General features: G+C 34.0%; 1 protein-coding gene across 7 annotated transcripts in view; it reads left to right on the plus strand.

The window, feature by feature from the left end:
- Positions 1 to 18,982, plus strand: part of LCORL (ligand dependent nuclear receptor corepressor like) — a 167,183-nt gene that overhangs the window by 62,039 nt on the left and 86,162 nt on the right. For 6 of the 7 annotated variants that reach the window (XM_036762896.1, XM_036762897.1, XM_036762893.1 and 3 more), the window contains 2 exons: positions 7,995 to 8,074; positions 8,958 to 9,087. In XM_036762896.1, coding sequence (XP_036618791.1) covers positions 7,995 to 8,074; positions 8,958 to 9,087 — 210 coding nt within the window. Of the gene's footprint in view, positions 1 to 7,994; positions 8,075 to 8,957; positions 9,088 to 10,684; positions 10,728 to 18,982 lie in introns of those variants that run through there. The other variant, XM_036762895.1, reaches the window with a different exon arrangement.

An 18,982-nucleotide genomic window follows, 5' to 3' on the forward strand; every position in this document is an offset into this window, starting at 1 on the left:
TTCTCTATAATACATGGGACAAAGGGTTATTGCTGCATTGAATGACTCTGAAGAGTGCTTTTGGATTTTAACCTTTTAACCTACGATACAGATTTTTCCTTAATGTTATAGAAGTTACCCTATCTGTTCACAAACACCCCTGCCTCGTTTCAACTTTCCTCATCTTATTTATTCTTGTTTTTAGCCTATCTTCCATTTCAGAGTGATATAATTCTTCCCTCAGAATCTGGGTGATTCTCAAAAGAGCCTTTGCATTTCTGTTTAGAGGAATTTTCAGCTCAATGCTAGACTTAGAAAACAAACTAAAAAAATAGCTTCAAAAAACCCCTACAAGTAACTGTTGACCTAATTCTTCTTCTCCCACATAGACCCAGAAATTCCCCAGATATCACAAAGTATTTTTAATCACTCAGCAAACTTTTATTAAGCAACTACTATGTGCTCACCACTGCGTACTGGGGATACGAAGACAAAAATGAAACAGTCCCTACCCTTGATAAACTTATATTTTATTTGAAGAAAACTGCTTTAATGCATTTAAGTAAATGTAAAATGTATGAAGTAAATAAAAAGTAATTGGGAAGGAGATAAGGATAACCCTCAGCTGAGCTCAAAGGAGGCACTTTCCTCCTCTTAGAAACTCTAGTTTCTTTCAAATTCCAATTCAAGTACCAACTTTTAGATGAATCCTTTATGAATTCCTTCTCCCTCCCAACACCTACATACATAAACATATTCTGTACATACAAACTATATGTACATACACATGTTGTGTCCCCTGATAGAATGTAAATCAGTAAGGACTGATTTTTGTCTGTAGGCCTAGTATTGACACAGGTACTTAGTAAGTGCTTGTTGATTGATAGCTAAAGATTCTGAGGCAGAGATGAAGAAGTGCATTCCAGGCATGGTGGCAGCTCTTCAAGGTAATGGAGACCAGGAACTAGCAGAAAGTGAGCCATTTTGGTTGGAATATTAAGCAATAGGAAGTCACTGGAATTTTTTAAGCAGGAAAGTGACATGGTCAGACCTGTGCTTTGGAAATGTTACTTTGGTAGCTATGTGGAAGGTGGATGAAAGAGGGAGAGGCATCAATTAGAAGGGCATTGCAGTAGTCCAGGCAAAGTTTTAAATGAAGTTTTTACCCTTATTTTCCTCACCTCATATAATAGTGCCTGGATCCTCACTTGCAGAGCCAAATTCCTCTTCCCCTAACTTTGGAGACTTGGGGATTTTTGGAAGAATACAATTTAACCATTTGACATATTTGACATATTTGACTTAGTGGTGTATTTTTAAAGATTTTTTTAATACCCAATCACGTTAATAATTAAGCCTGGTTAACTTATCTTTATAGCTCCAGCCTGGTAGTCTTTTTACATCTTTAAGTTAATAAAGGAGATGGAGCAACTAGGTGGCACAATAGATAGAGCACTGGGCCTAGAATCAGGAAAACCTAGATTCACATACAGCCCAGATACAATTTACTAACTGTGACCCTAGGTAATTCCCTTAACTGTTTGCCTCAGCTTCCTCATCTGTAAAATGAGCTGGAGAAGAAAACAGCAAACCATTCCAGTATCTTTGCCAAGAAAATCCCAAATGGGGTCAAGAAGATTCAGACATGACTGAAACAGCTGCCTAACAAAAGATAAAGGAGAAAAGTAGTATAAGCTTTTCTTTTCCATCTGCTGCCTATTAATCTTCAACTGTTTGTTTCTTTATTTTCAAGGTGAATGAATTACCCTGTTAACTAAATCATATAACTTTAGACCAGATGGAATTGTTTTCAGCTATAAAACTGGTGTTGGAGGGAACAAGACCAGCTTTTATTCAGGTTTACAGAATAACAATGGATAAACGACTTTAATTAGTACTCTTTAATCTTGTACAATAAGAAATAAAGTAACACTTTAGAATTTATGATGTTCATTCCTTATAACACTCTCATGTTATAATCCCCTTTTTTAAAGATGAGAAAACTGAGGAGATATATATAGTCTAAGTCACATAGCTAAAAAGTATCTAAGCCAAGAGAACCCAGATCTTTTATGTTTACAAAACCAGTTTTCGTTTTATTCCAACAGTAAAATACATCCATAAACGTTAGTACTAGTCCATGTGGTCAGGTTCTATACTGGTATGAGAAATTTATTATACCATCCACTTCAGTTTTCCCCTATTGATTCTCTTGAAGTTTAATCTTTGGAAGTTCTTGAAACTATTTACTAGGCGTACATTTTTTGATTCTATTAGAATGTTGATATGAAGACACAGTAAAAGGAAGTAGGTTAAGAGATACTGGTTAATGTGAATGTATGAAATTCAGAGATTTATAGCTAAAAAGGTACCTCAGAGGCTATCTAGTTCAACTCCTTCATTTTATATATGAGGCCCAGCCATATTAAGGGACTTATTCTGGGTGACACAGATAACATGTGAGATGTGTTATTTTGAACCCAGGTCCTATGGCTTCTAGACCTAATGCTCTTTTCCCTTGTATCAAGCCAATAAGATTTTATGCATTCTATATTATATACTTGTATGTAATGTGGACAGTTAAGTGAAATATATTTTGCAATCACTGAGTATAAAGGACAAGTTTATAACTGGGATATATATTATGTGTGTGTGTATGTGTGTGTTTGTATACACACACATAGTTTTTTGTTTCGGTTTTTTTTTTTTTTTTTTAGCAAAAACAGACATGCGTGTGACTTTCTTATGAAGTTACTTATCCTATTGGATTATTTGATTTATTATTATAACTTCATAATAAGAAATTACCTTTATTGGAATGATAATGACCTGAAGATTCATAGGAGCTTATTAAAAACTACTTGTTTGTAGACCAGATTGCAATTTCCTTAGATGGTTAATTAATCATTGATAATTCATTAAAATAATAGTGAGGTTTTTGAGTATGGATTCATTTTAAGTGCTATCAGGTATTATAGTTTTATGGTTTTTTTCTGATTAAATTTGTTACAGAATTTTGGATTAAGGGCTGGGAAAGGGGAATTCAAAGGTCATTCACTGCTCCAACTCTTATTTTGTGGATAAGGAAAGTGAGGTTTAGTGAGGTTAAATGATTTGTCCAAGGTTACACTGTGAAAGAAAGCAAACTTGGGTTTTCTGACTCCAAATCCAGCATGTTTATATTATATCAGATTACACATCTTAATGTTGTTGTTTTTGCAGTAGGTAAAATTTGATGTGATACCAGATTTCAGTGTCAAAGTAATACTTTAAGGTTTCTGAAATGCTATTTTCTTATTAATGTAGGCAAGTGAGGGCACAGATCATCCTAAATAAGTAGTGTGCACAAGGCATTCTGGCTTTCATACATTCACTTTGGTGTTTAACTATATGCTCTTAATAATTGTTTATTTCATTTTTACAAATTATTAATAGTCTAAGTTCTGTTAATAGGACTGAAAATTATTGCTGTCCATTAATTCTACTAATGTTCAACGTTCTGACATTATTCCCTAAAGTAAAATCTGTTAGCTGAAACTCAGTTTGGTGAAAGAATCCAGTGTTCCATTGTATGTATAGTCACCACAACTTTTTAAAGTACTCTTAATTTATTCAGTTACTTGGTTTTGGCCATTTACACAGCTAAATAATGCCTAATAAGCTAGCTCATCAGCTTGGTGTCTGCAGTAAATCAGTAAGCCCTTTATTAAGTACCTACTATGATCTGGGTACTGGAGATACAAAGAAAACAAAGCTCTTGAGGTGCTAACATTGACTGGCACATAGTAGACATTTAATAAATCTTTATTGACTATTACTGACATTCTGATGGGAAACAAGGTGTACATATTAAGTATACAGAATAAATACAAAAGAAATTCAGGGAAATTGGGGATCAGGAAAGGCATCATCATGTAGAAAATTATGCTTAAGCTGTATGTTTTTTAAAAGTGAGATTCTGTGAGATAGAGGTGAGGAGGAAGTGCATTTTAGGCAATACAGAATGGCTAATACAAAGGTACAGAGATGGCAGATAGGATGCCATGTGTGAGGAGCAGAGGAAAAAATCAGTTTGATTTCAGGCTGAACTATAGAGAGTGCAAGAAAAGAAATAGTATATTAATGAAACTAGAAGTACAGGTTGGGGCCAAGTTGTGAAGAGTCTTAGCCAAACAAAAATGTTTATAGAGGCAATAGGAAGCCACTGGAGTTTACTGGTTAGGGGGATCAGTTTGAACAGATCACTTTGGCAGCTGTGTGGAGGAAGAATAGACGTAGGGTGATGCTTTGAGGCAAGGAGACCAATTAGGCCATTGAAATAGTCCAAATAAGTAACCAAATTTAACTATAGGGTTTTTTTTTGTTTTGTTTTACTTTTTCGGCCAGTTGAACCTAGTATTTTAACAGTGGAGGAAACTTCTTCCACCAGTGCAGATTGATAACTCTTCCTCAAGTTAGAGAGTTGCCTAGAGAAACATGAAATAAAGTAGGTTTGTTTGTTATCACATCAGTAGGGAAAGAGACAGTACTTGAACCAGGTCTTCCTGATTCCAAGGACAGTCCTTTATCCACTACAGTAGTGTTGCCTTTTAAGCTGAACTGCCTTTTAAAAAATATTCCAAATGTATAAGATCAAGAAAGACATGAGAAGTCATAATTGACAAGTGCACAGTTAGTCTGTCTCTTATCTCTCTACCTTATAAGGTGCATTGGCAACAAACGTTGGCTAACTAGTTATGCTAGAAAAAATTCAGACCTTATCTTCAGACCCCAATAGTCACACAAATAGAAGACAAATATTAACATAATTGCAGGATCGTAGGATTAAGTTTAGTATGGAAAGGAGCTTCAAAGATCATCTCATTTACCAGTGACAACCTAAAGTCCAGACAGGCTAAATGACTTGCCCACATGGCATTGATGGAGCTTTGATTTGAAATCCTCTCCTGCAACTATGTGTTCAGTACTCTTGCTGCTATTACTACTTTTCACCGCACCACCCAGGATGTTTGGCAGGGGGAGGCGGGGAATAGCGGGAAAGGAATGTTGTTTTTGTCCAATAATTACTGAAGTTATACGGTAATCTTTAAGGCTCATACCTGTAAATAATGACAGGGTGTATCTGCTATAGTAGTTTCACCATAAACCGTAGAACCCCAAAGAAAAAGAAATACCTATCCATATCATCGTTAGCCAATTTGAACCAGAACTGTTTTTTGTTGATTTAATTAAAGGTTGCATAGCTGTATCTAGAAAACCAATAGAATAAACTTCAGTAGGACCCTATATACCTTTTGGATTTGAAGTCAGATTTGAACATTGGGTTTTGTTACCATAGGTAAAATGAACAGCCTGTGCCTAGAATAAATTCTCCTAGGGTCCTTAGCTTACTTCCTTAAAGTTCAACTCAGTCATTTCCTTGTGGAAAGCTTTCCTGAATTCTCCTTTCTCCTTCCAACTTCAGTTGTTAGTATTCTCTTCCTCCTCAAATTCTCATACTTACTTAACTATATGAATGTTTTATTCTTCCTCATTGAATGTAAAGTCCTCCAGGACAGGAACCATTTTTCTTTGTGTCTTTATATTCCCACTAATGATTGCAGTACTTCTTACATAGTAGGTTCTTTCTTAATGCTTGCAGAATTTAATTGAAAATTTATAACTAGGAATTTTTTTAAAGGAAATTTATGACTAGGAAAGCATCCAATAGGTACTTCAAACAGGCTTCATAAGGGTCAGATAGTCAGTCACCAACAGCGTGGTCCCTCTGAACTATACTCTATTGGTCTCCTAGATCTAGCTATGCAACTTTTTACTTAGTCAACAATAACCAGTTCTGGTTCAAATTAGCTGACAATAATATGGATAGGTATCTTGTTCTACAGAAGGTTTGTGGCGAAGCCAGTGTACCAGATATATCCTGTCATCATTTACAGGTATGGGCCTTAAAAATTACGGTATAGCCTCAGTAAATATTGGATAAAAAGAGCTATTCAATATTAATTTTAAAATCAAAATGAAATTAATGAGTCAGCTGGTGCTGGTAATTTAATGAAACTCATTTATTTCATGTTCTTTTAATTTAACATTTTCTTTGCAAAACTTAGGGAAATAAACAAAAACTGCAGTCATGTAAATTATGTCAGCTGTTTTGAAATCTTCATTCAAAATATATGATGGTTCATGCTTTAAAACTTTTCCAGAGCAAAACAATTAGCGTAGTACAGGGCTGGGAGATGAGGGATTGTATACAAATTTTTAAGCAAAATTAACTTTCAGAAATTTTATTTAATTTGTTAATATGTTTATTTGTTGCTTGCCCTGATCAAGTTAGAACAGTCTGCCTTCAATTAGAATTCATGTTTAATGTTTCATTGAACTTATGATCTATTTGATAGTAAGCATTTCCTCCAGTGTTATAGCTCCTGTACCATTCTTATCCTGCCACAGAAAAATCTGTTCAACACAGCAAATGTCACCTTTTAAGTCTTTTTAATATTTTCTGAGTGTTAGTTCAGCATTTGCTCTATTCCCCCTTATTCTTGTTACACAAAAACTGGCTCACCTCCTTTTCAGATCACAGGTTTCCTGTTTATGTAGTTTTAATAGTGCCTCCTGTACATACTAGGCATTGGGCTCAGCTGGGGATAGATATCAAGGCAAAAACAAAAACACTCCCTTCAAGGAGTCAGGGACTATAATTCTTCGAGGAGAATTACATTCTACTGTGGGAAAACAACATGTACCCAAGTGAGTAAATACAAACTATATCTATAAAGAAATACTTCATGACAGCTGGGAAACAAGATATACAGGGAATGGGGCATAGAAATCTATCCTGCCCTACAAGAAAGTAAGGAGAAAAGGGAAGGGTGAGGGGAGTGGAATGGCAGAAGGGAGGGCTGATTGGGGAATGAGGCAATCAGAATATATGCCATCTTGGAATGGGGGGGAGGGTAGAAATGGGGAGAAAATTTGTAACTCAAAATCTTGTGGAAATCAGTGTTGAAAACTAAAATATTAAATAAAATGATAAAATTTTAAAAATATATATATTTCATGAGGAGCAGGGAGGAATACAAGGTAAATTATATTGAGTCATAATTAAGTACTCAAAAACCAAATAAAAACTCTGAAAATTATCCCAGATAGCTATCTATCAAAGTTGTACGATATATAATTTTGAAAGTTATTTCTGTCAAGAATTTGCTTCTTGGCACTATACTGGGCATTTTACAAACTCTCATCAACTTCCACTGGTGGATTTTTGATCAAAATACTCTTGTGTAACATATTAACTGCCCATATTAGACATAACTTTTCAGTAATAGAAAATAGTTAAAAATAATTACAACAAATCATTTTATTTGGCCAATCTTCAGATTTCTCCAAACTCAGACACATTTCTGACAATCTCTTATGAGACCATGGGTATGGCAGATGGTATTTGATTTGTAGCACGGTGAACCTGCTTTTGTGGAGTTCCTGAGTAAAAGGATCTTTTTTGAAGTGTGTTTCTTTCTGCACTGTATGTATGTATCCATGCTGTAAATTTCTTGGGACTAATTCTTACTAGTAATCTATAGAATTTCCAGAAAAGGTAAATTATCATCTGATGAAGACATGTACAGCTGTAAAGTTTTATGTTTTGTACTGCCTCAATAATCTGAACAGAATTTATTTTAGACAATTTAGTTAAATTGTGTTGTATTTGCCTTGATTCGTTTTTATGATGTTACTTCAGTTACTTTCATAATCTTAAATTCTACACTATGACTTGTATTATTTTATCGTATTATATTAGTTTATTCACACTTCTTCCATTGTTATCCAAATTGTTACTCTTTCACTGTGGTACAGATAACCAAAGAGTTAAATGGGTTTTGTTTTGGTTTTTTTGAGGGCTCTGGTTGCTAATTTTATATTAATGTAAACTGATGGTGTGCAGAGTCGTCTTTTTTTTTTTAAGAACATTTTAAGTCAATGAGTTTAATGATTTTTTTTTTCCTCTTAAGACTGTGAACCAGAAGAGCTAACTGACTGGTCTATGGATGAAAAATGTTCATTTTGTAACCTACAGAAAGAAGCAGTCAGTGTAAGTTTGAACAGTGTGACCTTACTTCTAAACTATTTACACAATTGTAACTAATTTATTACTTTACTTAATTTGGGTCAGGGAATATTTGTTCAATGGATATATAACAGGTATTTAATTTGGTAAAGAAAAGACAAGTATTTTTTAGAAGTCTAACATTATGCCATACTTGGAGATGACAAGACTAATAAATGTCAACTTGCACCTTCATTTCTTTTTTCCCCTTTTGCTCATTGGTTGATAAAGATGAGTCCATTTCCACTCAGATTTTTAAGAACATATTGTGTGTATGTGAAGCTTTAGTTTGGTCCACACTAAAGCAAACCTTGGCACCTAAATGTCAGATACCTAATTTAGCATGATTTTCTAGGATTTGGGAGGAGAGCATTTCTCAGGAGAATTTAGAGTTAGAGATCCAAGTTCATATCCTGGCTCTGCCACATTATTCTTGGGTTCTCTTGGGCAATTCGCTCCTTGGATCTCAGTTATCATCAAACGAGAGGGTTATACTTGATGGTCTTAGAGATTCCCTCTAGTACTTAATTTGTTTTCCTGTAGTATAATCAGTTCCCATAATGTCAGTGGGACCAACAATAAATGTACAAATACTTGTTGATTGATGTGTTAATTCTCCTGAGTCTGCTTGTGTCCTCAGTCTTACTGAAGAATAAAATACTTTGGAGCACAACAGCCAAATCTGATTCCTCTTTGCCAGATTCTCCCAGCTCCCAATATGATTTGTGTTCAAGTAGAGACATTGGAAAATGTACTAATCCATAACCTTTTATGTAGAGGATTCATTCTATACATCAATATGTATGGTAGTGATGTTCTAAGATGTTTTTAAAAAATTTTTTAGCATGCATTATTATTTATTTTCCAGGATTGTACACCAACTCTTGGTTCTTCACAGTCAACGCCTACAGAGGAACTATCATCTCAGGGCCAGTCCAACACTGATAAGATTGAATGCCAAGCAGAAAATTATCTAAATGCACTCTTTCGAAAGAAAGGTAATAAGACCAATTTTTAAAAACAAACTACAGCGAAGATATAGAATAATCACATTTTTTTTTCTAATGAAAAGGTTTCATCATATATAAACTTAGAGTTTATCTTAATGACTATTTTTTCATTATACCTTCCTTCATCTTCCCTTTTCTAATTTTTAGGGACAGCAGCAGATCCAGAATCTTTCTCATTATTTTTCCCTTAGTGGCCAACTCTTTGCTCAGTTTGACTCTTAAACTTCTTCCCCACTTTACTTTATCATACTTTTTCTTCTCCTACCACAGACAACTGTCAATAATGTGTATATGCTTCTTGTCCTCTTGATTTTGTTGCTGATTTCGAGACCTCAAACATTTCTTCAAGCTCAGTAAGTGATGAATATATTTGGTTGCTACAGCTATCTTTAGCAGCCTTCCACTCGAGTCATCTACCAGTCAGGTTTGGGCATATGCTTATTTGCTATTACAGTGCTAAAATGGTAATGTTTATATGCTGACTAGTCTTAAAAAATTAAGTGCTTCATTTGCCTCCTGTCTAACTGAAATATACAAACTAAACCAGGTTTACCATACTTGACCATTTCATAGTTTTTTCCAAGTGGAACAAGAAGATTAGATTTCTTCCCAGTGTAGTCAGAATAAACTGTAGAAATATGGAACCTCCCTTGTGTTTGCCCATATTAGCATTTGATGGGGAGCTAGATTTCAGTTTAAATTTTTTTCATTCTGAAGTTTATAAACACCAAACAAAATTATTACTTCCGTACACAAAGTAGAATAGATAATGAGGAATATACAGGAAATTGTAAATCTCTATTACGCTTAGCTGGCTTTTTTTTTTAAACACGTAATTTAATGTGTTACTTTCAAAGTTATCTTGCTCAAGACTTCAATTTTTACAAGATGGACCATTTCAAGAAATCTCTCCTTTTGGAAAAGCACATCTTGCCTCTACATTCCTAGAAACTAAGAAAAATTCCTTAAGAAGCCATCATCTAGGCTTTGAACCTATTTGTCTCATATCGTTAGTCACTGACATATATTTAATACTTCGATAAGCTCAGATAAACTTTAGTCTTTAATCTCTACTTCCAGATTCTTTTAGAACACGTAATTTTGAAAAGGGAATCTATATTGTCTAGATATAGAGCCTAGCAAATGATTCTCTATTAGAAGTATTATTAGTGTAATTAAAAAGCTTAAGGTTAAGAATTAACATAGAAAACGGGGAAAACAGTCCCCATATTCTGAGACTTAGAAGCTACCATGTTTAAAAAGAAATTCTTGCCTTTAAAAATTCTGCATTTTTTATTAGTAATAATAATCACAAATCAGTTCTGCTGACCAGTTTTATACTCCACATTAGGATTTAAAGATTTTCAGTGATTGACAAAATTCCTTTGTGGGATTTTCATGCTACCTGAGTTAAGGATGAAAAAGCCATTGTTGCACCCTCTTTTCATATTAGATATTTATAGTGGTAATAGATGAAGTTATCAGTGGTAGTAGTTGATGTTTATTTTCTTGTAGTATGGAGTTGATCTAGGCTGTAGTACCCTTTTAAGAGTAATCAATAAAAACTTGATGCCATTTCAGCTGTTTCAAGCATCTGGCTCTACAAGAGGTCTTCTACCATTGGTTGGGTGAGTGTTCATGGATATTCAGTGGCCTCTCCATTTGGCTGTTTCCTATATTTTCTTAACAGTCTTTTCTTAGAAAGGCTTTTCAGGATTCTTATCCTCCAAATTTTTAGCATCTTAGGTCTTTATTCTTATATTTTTATTTCATCAGTACATTTCAGGTTTAATAGTGTCTTATTTTCCCTTGTAACATTGTTAGAATAGAACCTTATTAGCAGCTTCAAACATGTTTTGGATAATTTAAAAACATTAGTTTTCTTTATGCTGACCTTAACAAGTCATTACCTATCTTCTATATATCTGTCTACTTTATGCTTTTTAAATGGCCTTAACTCCTCCATTTCTCTGCCATTAATCAAAACCCTAAATGAAAGGCAAGGTGTAGCTTTTAATTTCAAAGATTTAGGGATACCTTTCAATCCTGGGTAATAAGTTTTTATATCTTTTCTCATATAGTCATTTTGATAGCAGACAAATTGGCCAAATTTGAGGAGACTTAGAAATCCTTGAGGCACACATTATCCTGCTCATTACATGACAAAGTTTCTCTTCCAAGAAAATATAAAGAGTTACTGATTCGGTGAACCTATTGACCCTTTGGTTTTTAAAAAAGGTCAAGTTCTCACAGATATTTAACATTTTGTCATATAAAAATCTTCCAGGGGTAGAGAACCTGTAGCCTCAAGGCCATATGTGGCCTTTTAGGTCCTTGGGTACAGCCTTTTGACTGAGTCCAGGTTTTACAGAACAAATTCTTTTATGAAGGGAATTTGTTCTGTGAAGTTTGGATTCAGTTAAAGGGCCACACTTGAGGACCTAGAGAGCCGTATGTAGCCTCGAGGCTACAGGTTCCCCACCCCTGCGACTTAGCCCATTTTCATATTTCAAGGTCAGTGGCTTATTTTTCTGTCTAGACCCAAATTTCAAGATGATATAAATGTTGTAATCAAATTACTCTTCCAAGTATTGTCACTAGCTCTTAATCTGTCTATATAACAGTGGGCCTTGTTTTATAAAACTGAATAGTATTATTATTTAAGTGTTGAAAGCACATATAACAACAAAACGTTCCCAAGTGGACTCATGAAATATGAGGTTAAATATTCATGAAACCTAGATTTCAATTGAGCCGTAATTTGTCTGCCTTAAGGCAGTTCTGTTAATGCCAAAAAGAGACATTTCTTCGTATTGTACTTAAGTGCAAACATTTCTGGTTTTTATTTTATCAATCAGAAAATTAATTAGCATTTATTTGTATCTACTATGTGCCAGGCACAGTGCTAAGTGCTGGCTACAAAGATAAAAATGAAACAGTCCCTGCCCTCAAAGAGCTTACATTCTAATAAAGAAGAGTATATATCTATATATCTATACAGAATATATACTCCCCCACCAAAAAGGAGGGGAGTACAGCACCAACCCAGCTGTGAGTGTGGGGCCTGAATCCATGGAAAGTCATGATTCCCCAATTTTTTCTCTAGCTTTGTATCTTTACGTATGATGTGGATTGTTAACAATGAAAAGGTTTGATTTCCTTTTTAAAATATTCTCTGATAATAATTCTCTTGATCTAAGATTTCCTATGGAAAGGAAGTAATATCACTAAGTCAAAACTAAGTATGACTGAGTAATATGTATCAGAAGTCACCAAAAATACTGCCAATTTTTATTAACTTATGCCTACTCAGGCTTATTGGTAGAAGGGTAGACTTTATTTAATGTGTATTATAAGAATTTGTGTGCTCTAAATTTTGTACGTATTCTTTCCTTGGTAATTTTACTTTAGGCACAAATATTCTTTTAGTGAATTTCTACATGAAATTGGTAAAAATAGAATGAATGGACCCAAGGAAGATGATAAACATTATATTTTAAATATTTCTCTGCTTCCATGATATTTAAACTTATTGGAATTTCATGTAATAAAAGAAAAGTTCTTTAGCATGTAAATGTAGTTCATCTTGTCTAGTTGTTCCATGTAGTGTCATATTTATTGCCCGGTACAATTTTAACATAAGGTTAGTGTTATCTTTGTTTTATAGATCAAGAATCAAAGGGTAATATGGATACGATATGATTTGTCCAGGACCACCAGTGAGATATTAATTGAATTACTGCAGATTATAGTTCAAGATTTGCTGGTTTGTTGATTAAGACCAGTGCAATTCTCACTAGATTTTGCTCAAGAAAATATTTCTTGGCAGTATTGGATTTTAGAAATACTTTTTGTATGAGTTGGTATACATCTAGTGATTGAAATGAATTGTTAGTTGGAGGTAATAAAAGAAAGCCTGCCTTCACCAAAGTGTAATATATTTCCTTTTCCACATACTCCCTTGGTTTTTATTGAATAGCAGTATCATACTTTGGGTCCTTTTTTAAAATTAATTTTATTTCTTTTTTAGCTTTCTCTAATCACCTTTTATCTGCATCAAAATGAATTTGTTGAAGTTTGTAGTTGAAATATCTCCCATTTGTAAAAAGGCACAGTAAACAATTGTGCCTCTCCTACTCTCTACTGCCTTTCAAATTAATTGATAGGAAAAATTTTCCACAAAGTTTCTCTATCTGTTTCCTACTACAATAGCTCAAACTAGGGTGGTCAATAAGATACCATATTAATGATGCTGAGATGTTTCATTTCTTGTACCTAGGAAGTAATAGAGTCTTTGAAGGCATATGTTACTTTTTAATTCCCATTTATCACTTCTTTATTGAGTTATTGGGGGGAACAGCCCTTCTTCATGGCAGCCAGGGCATTACTGAGCTCTTCTTCATGGTCTAATCTTAGTTCCCACTTTTTTTTTTTTAATGAGCTTCAAAGCCTGCTTATTCTTGGAGACCTCTGATAATTCCATGCCTCATTTTTAATAGGGGGCAAACCCATACACCTCCTGGTTTATATCTCACACAGGTTTGGTGTGCTTGGTCAGTTGCTTGAGGTGGTGGCAGTATACCAGTTTTGTCATGCTCTTGGTCACTTTGTGACCCTTGTTAAGGCTCTTAGCTATCTCGTAGCAGACGGGCATGCCCTCTGGTACTCTTATCTGTCACATCAATAACAACAACAGCAGAAAGGCTATTGATTTCCTTAATTGCAGTGTTTTAGTCAGTGTTTTAAATTTAACATGATACATATAGCTACTTTATCTCATGTATTTCCTATTTAGAGTATGTATTTGTGACATTATTGTGACAACACTTTAAACATCTGTTGTTTCCTTGGAACTTGATAACTTTTTGTATTGCTGCCATAAAAAAAACAATTCCTGTATCAACATAAACTGATTTTAGAGATATTAATATAGATTTGTGTGATTTGGGGTTTGGTTTTCCCAAACACATTAAGGATATTAATCAAACACTTGAAAAACACATGAACACGGGAAAGTGACTCAGGCCTTTGTGTGATACAGGCTTACTGAAATTACTCATCACTCTAAAGTTGGGGCTGACATAAAAATTATTATTAGATTGTAGAGCTTGATGTTACCAGAGCTTTTTAAAGAATAAAGATACTTTTTTTTAAAGGAATAGGCATTCAAAGAGAGGTAAGAAAACCCTTTGATTATCAGTTTATACTTGTAAAAGAATGGAATTTTAAAATCAGCTAAAGCATGTGCTGTCTTTTTTTGGAAATACAATTATCCTTGAAAGGCATTAAGTAGAGGAAGATCTCAAAAATTCTGAAAAGCCTTATAGTGAATTGTTAATGCAAATAATTCTAGAGTACCTCCCCAAAAATGTTTGACCTCACTAAACTAAATGTATTATTTTTGCTCAGCCATGGAAGGAGATTGGAACATAGGAGAACTGACAAGAGTGCAGAATGAGAGGTAGCAGTATATAACCCAGTTCTTTTATATAATTACTCCAGCAAATATTGAAAAGCAAACACGGAGGAAGGGTCATGGGGAACAAGCATCGCTTGAACCTCACTTTCATCTGAACTGGACAGAGCAGGGTCTAGCACACTCACTTGAGAGTTTGGTGGTTTGATAGAGAAATAAATTCAACTCAGAGAACTGAGAGAGAGGAAAGGGGAACCGAGGGAGGGTTTCATGGAGGAATTAAAACGTAAGCAAAACAAACTCGTCTCAGAAAGCAGATGATGAGAGTTTAAAATGAAAAAAGGAAAAGGTGAACAGGGTCTTGTGGAAAGGAAGAAAGATGGGAACCAAAACAAAGTATATCAATTATAGATTACTAGTACTAAGCGCACTCCTGTGTATGAGCAAAGAGAGGAAAAACCATAAGAGAACCGGATGGGAAAAAATAAACATTTATTAATCATAAAACAAAGAATGAGACTAACTCTCCCACAAAGGTAAAAAAACACACAGACAGAAGATGGTAGAATGGGTTAGAAAGCAGAATCCAACCATATATCAACAATATATTTTTTACAAAGTCTTTATTGAAAATATTCTTCAGGTAAACTCAGAAGAGTCCAGTAGTAATCATGATCTCATACAAGTCAACAGTAAAAACAGACTTGATAAAAGAGATAAATATGAAATAACATTGTAAAGAAAATAACTTTAAAGGACTTAATGCAGTGTGCTGACATGACTTTACTTCAAAGGACCAGTGATGAGACATGCTCTCCAATTCCTGACAGGGAGGTGATGAGTTCAAGGTAGAGAAGGTGATGTGTATTTTTGGATGTAGCCAATGTAGTTATTTGTTATTCTTGATCATACAAATTGGATGCAACATGTTAACAGGATGTTTCTCTTCAGAAGTTTCATGTCCTCAAAGGGTATTGAGGTATTATAAGAAAAACAGAGTAGCTGGGATCTGGATTAGTTTTGTTCTAAGGGCTTAAAGATAAGAGAGTACAAAAGGAGGAACACACAAGTATAGAAAGGAAATAGGGTGGAAATTGCTATTTCTCATAATTAGACTGTGAGAAGAGGTAGGGCTAGAAAGATGGGCATCAGATGAATTTTACTCTTATCTGAGAGTTGGAGCACATTCACAATTTGGTGTGAAATATATCAAAATCAATACGGAATCAAGGAGGCATAAGGAAAAAGGTAATATAGAGTGTCCTGAAAGTTTTAGTTCAGTTTTAAGCTGTTAAATTTTATTGATGGTTATTTAAGCTATTACAGCTCAAAAGTGCACTAAGATTTTTGGTACATCCTCGTGGGACAAACTTCCAGATCCTGAAGGAGCACTAAAAGGGACAAAGAGGAAAAAAAAGCTAAGAACTGGATCTAAGGGGATTGCCATCATTTGGGGAATGGTTGAACAAATTTTATTAAATTAATAGAATATTTTTGTGACATAAATAATGAAAGAGAAGATTTTAGAGAATAACAGAAAATATTAAGTGATGCAGTGTGAACAGAAGCAAGAAAACAGAAGCAAGTGATAACATTTTGAAGAAAAATTATTTTAAAAGACTTTAAGAACTCTAAGCAAAGGATTGACCAGTCTCTTGAGAACCTGAGATATGATGAACTTAAAGAGCAAAAAGAGACATGCATTTTTGGACATCCAGTTTGAGATACTGAAAGGCCATTGGAGATGTGAGATTCGAGGTCATCAGACAGTTTGGGGAAGGATAGATTGACTTGAAAATCATCACCCTATGTAACAAAGTGAAAAAAGACAGTAAAGTTGGTAAATACATAATTTCATATGTATTAGTGAGAATTATATGTAAACTCATTTCTCAAAAATGGCAGTGAAACAGAAAAGCCTTAGTCAAAAGGCTGTGTCTGTTTTAGTAGACTTCAAGATCAGTGCTAGTCAGTAGTGTTATAAGGCAGCCAAAAAAAAAATCTAATGCAATCTCTTAGTCTGTGTTCATGGAAACATGGTGTCCAGAATGAAGAATGCTATAACTTCAAAGGTAATTTGTCCTAGTTACATTGTAGTATTCGTTTCTGGGGACTATAAGAAGGCTATTACCCATATGGAATGGACTCAGAGAAGAAGAGCCAGGATCATGGAAAGATTAGAAATTACTTCCTACATAATTAACTTGAAGGAATTGGGTGTATAGTTTGAAGAAATTGAGGTTGAACTCAGGGGATAGTAGCCCTTTTAAAGTATTTGAAGGGGCCATATTTGGAAAAGGGCTTACTTTGTTTGAGTCTTGGAGGACAGATATAGGATTAGTATGAAAAAAACATTTCAGCAGAAATAAGCATGTAAATTCATAATAAGACTGTCTCAGGATATCCCAAGTTGAGTCTTTGGATAAGTAGAAATTGGATAACTTCTTGTCAATCATATTATAAAGGGAAAAGAGGACTAGATCTGGGATCAAAGCCAAGCTTCACTATTTCACCTGGGGCAAGTCATGAACTCACCTGGGTTTTAGTTTTCTCATTGTAAAAGAGAGGATTTGAGTAGATGACCTCTTGAATCCTCTTTCAGCTCTATGTATCGAACTCCAGTTACCTCAGACATCCCTTTTCACACTGATATTTTGTGATTCTGGGTATTCATTTGAGAAAACAACACAACTTAATGGGTGTTTTAAAAGTTTTGACCTGATTCTCAGCAGTGTTTTGAATTTTCTTTCTGGTTTCATTTCTCTTTTCAGGTATACCCTTGGGTAAATTCATTTTTCTATACCCTTCCTCTGAGATGGAGGATGTTTAATTCTACTTGTATATAAACTATGTTCCTGATAATGAAGTATATATGCTACTTAATATTATTTAAAATCAGAGGGCCAAATAAAATTAGTACTAGCTTAAAGTAAAAAAGTATTACATAACAAAAACATATCTTTGTTTATATATTTGTTTCTAATCAGTTCAAGAGAATAAGCTAATATTTTGGATTTTATATGATTGTATTATAACTAAGTATATGTTTGTAAACATTTCAATAAAAATTATTAATGTATAATAGCTTGTTTTGAAAAACTTGTTATTTAATTACAAATGGAAGCTTTTATAAATTCTTTTTCCCCAGAAAAGTTTAAAATTTGGACTTTTTTTTTCTTTTTAAAGAATGACCATAGAATGATTGACTGTTAAAGTGAGTATATACCTTAGAGATCATCTAGCCTGACCTTCTTATTTTAAAGATGAGGGACTCAAAATGCAGAGAAATAGAGTGATTTGTATAAGGTCTTATAATTAGTGATAAAACTAGGACTGCCATCAAGGATTCTGTACTCATAGGCCAGTATCCTTTCTATCGCACCATACTGCCTTGTTTTGAGATCGTCTTTCCTGTCTTGTATTGCCCTCAAATATTATGGACAACTGTATTTTTTTAAAAGCCCCTAGGTTAAATAATGTTCCCTTATTTTGCAACCATGAAAATCAGGGGGAAAATTAGTCAGTTCTCTTTAGAATAACATAATCTTGCAGACTGCTATTGTCTATAACTGAAAATTCATGTTGCCAAAAAGTGTATTTTAGACTTGGGAAAAAAAATTAACAGCTTGGCACACGAGGTACAAAACATTACCCAATCAGCAAATGCCTTGAAAATTAGAATGGACCACTAGAAGTTAACGACTCTGTGGGACAATAAGAAATATTGAAAACAAAGTGAAAAGACTGGAAAAATAGAAGAAAATATAAGCTATTATATTTTTTTAAAGTACTGAGATAATCATGCCATTTATCTCAACATTCTTTGAGCAAGCCTCTTTTAGAATTGTAATATGAAGAGGTAATGAGATCTATGCAGGAAAGAATTGGTAAAATAATATCTTTGTGGTACTTATAGATAAACAAACATACAAGAACAAAAGATTATGAACTGATAACATTTTAATCTGGTTTGTAATAGCATTAAATACTAAATAAACCCTGCAAAAGTTATCAGTAAAATATGTGAAGTTCTATAGATGATAGGTAGCTGTAAATTATATGCTATATTGACTTGTGGTATATATAAAACAGACTTTCTTAATTTGTTCACAAGGTGGGACATTGTCCAAAAGAAGTTTAAAAACTTTTTAGTGTTTTAAGTTATAAAAATAATAAAAGCTACTCTATTATAAAAAGTACTTTATACTAGTATAAAAGCTACTTCTATGGTCTTCAAGCAAGAAGATAAGCATACAAGTGACCATAAGTATAATTAAACCTGATAGGAGTGGAATCGTAATGTCCTTTGGGACTTTACAAACAACCAAGAAGCTTTCCCAGATGCAGTAAATTCAGTCCAATCTAATAAGCATTTATTAAGTGCCTGTTCTAGAAGTGCAAGGAATTTTACTGCTTCCTAAGGATACAAAGAAAGGACTAACTTTGATAGACTTGGCTCTTCTCAGC

This window comes from Trichosurus vulpecula, chromosome 6, assembly GCF_011100635.1.
Source record: "Trichosurus vulpecula isolate mTriVul1 chromosome 6, mTriVul1.pri, whole genome shotgun sequence".
Taxonomy (NCBI): Eukaryota; Metazoa; Chordata; class Mammalia; order Diprotodontia; family Phalangeridae; genus Trichosurus; species Trichosurus vulpecula.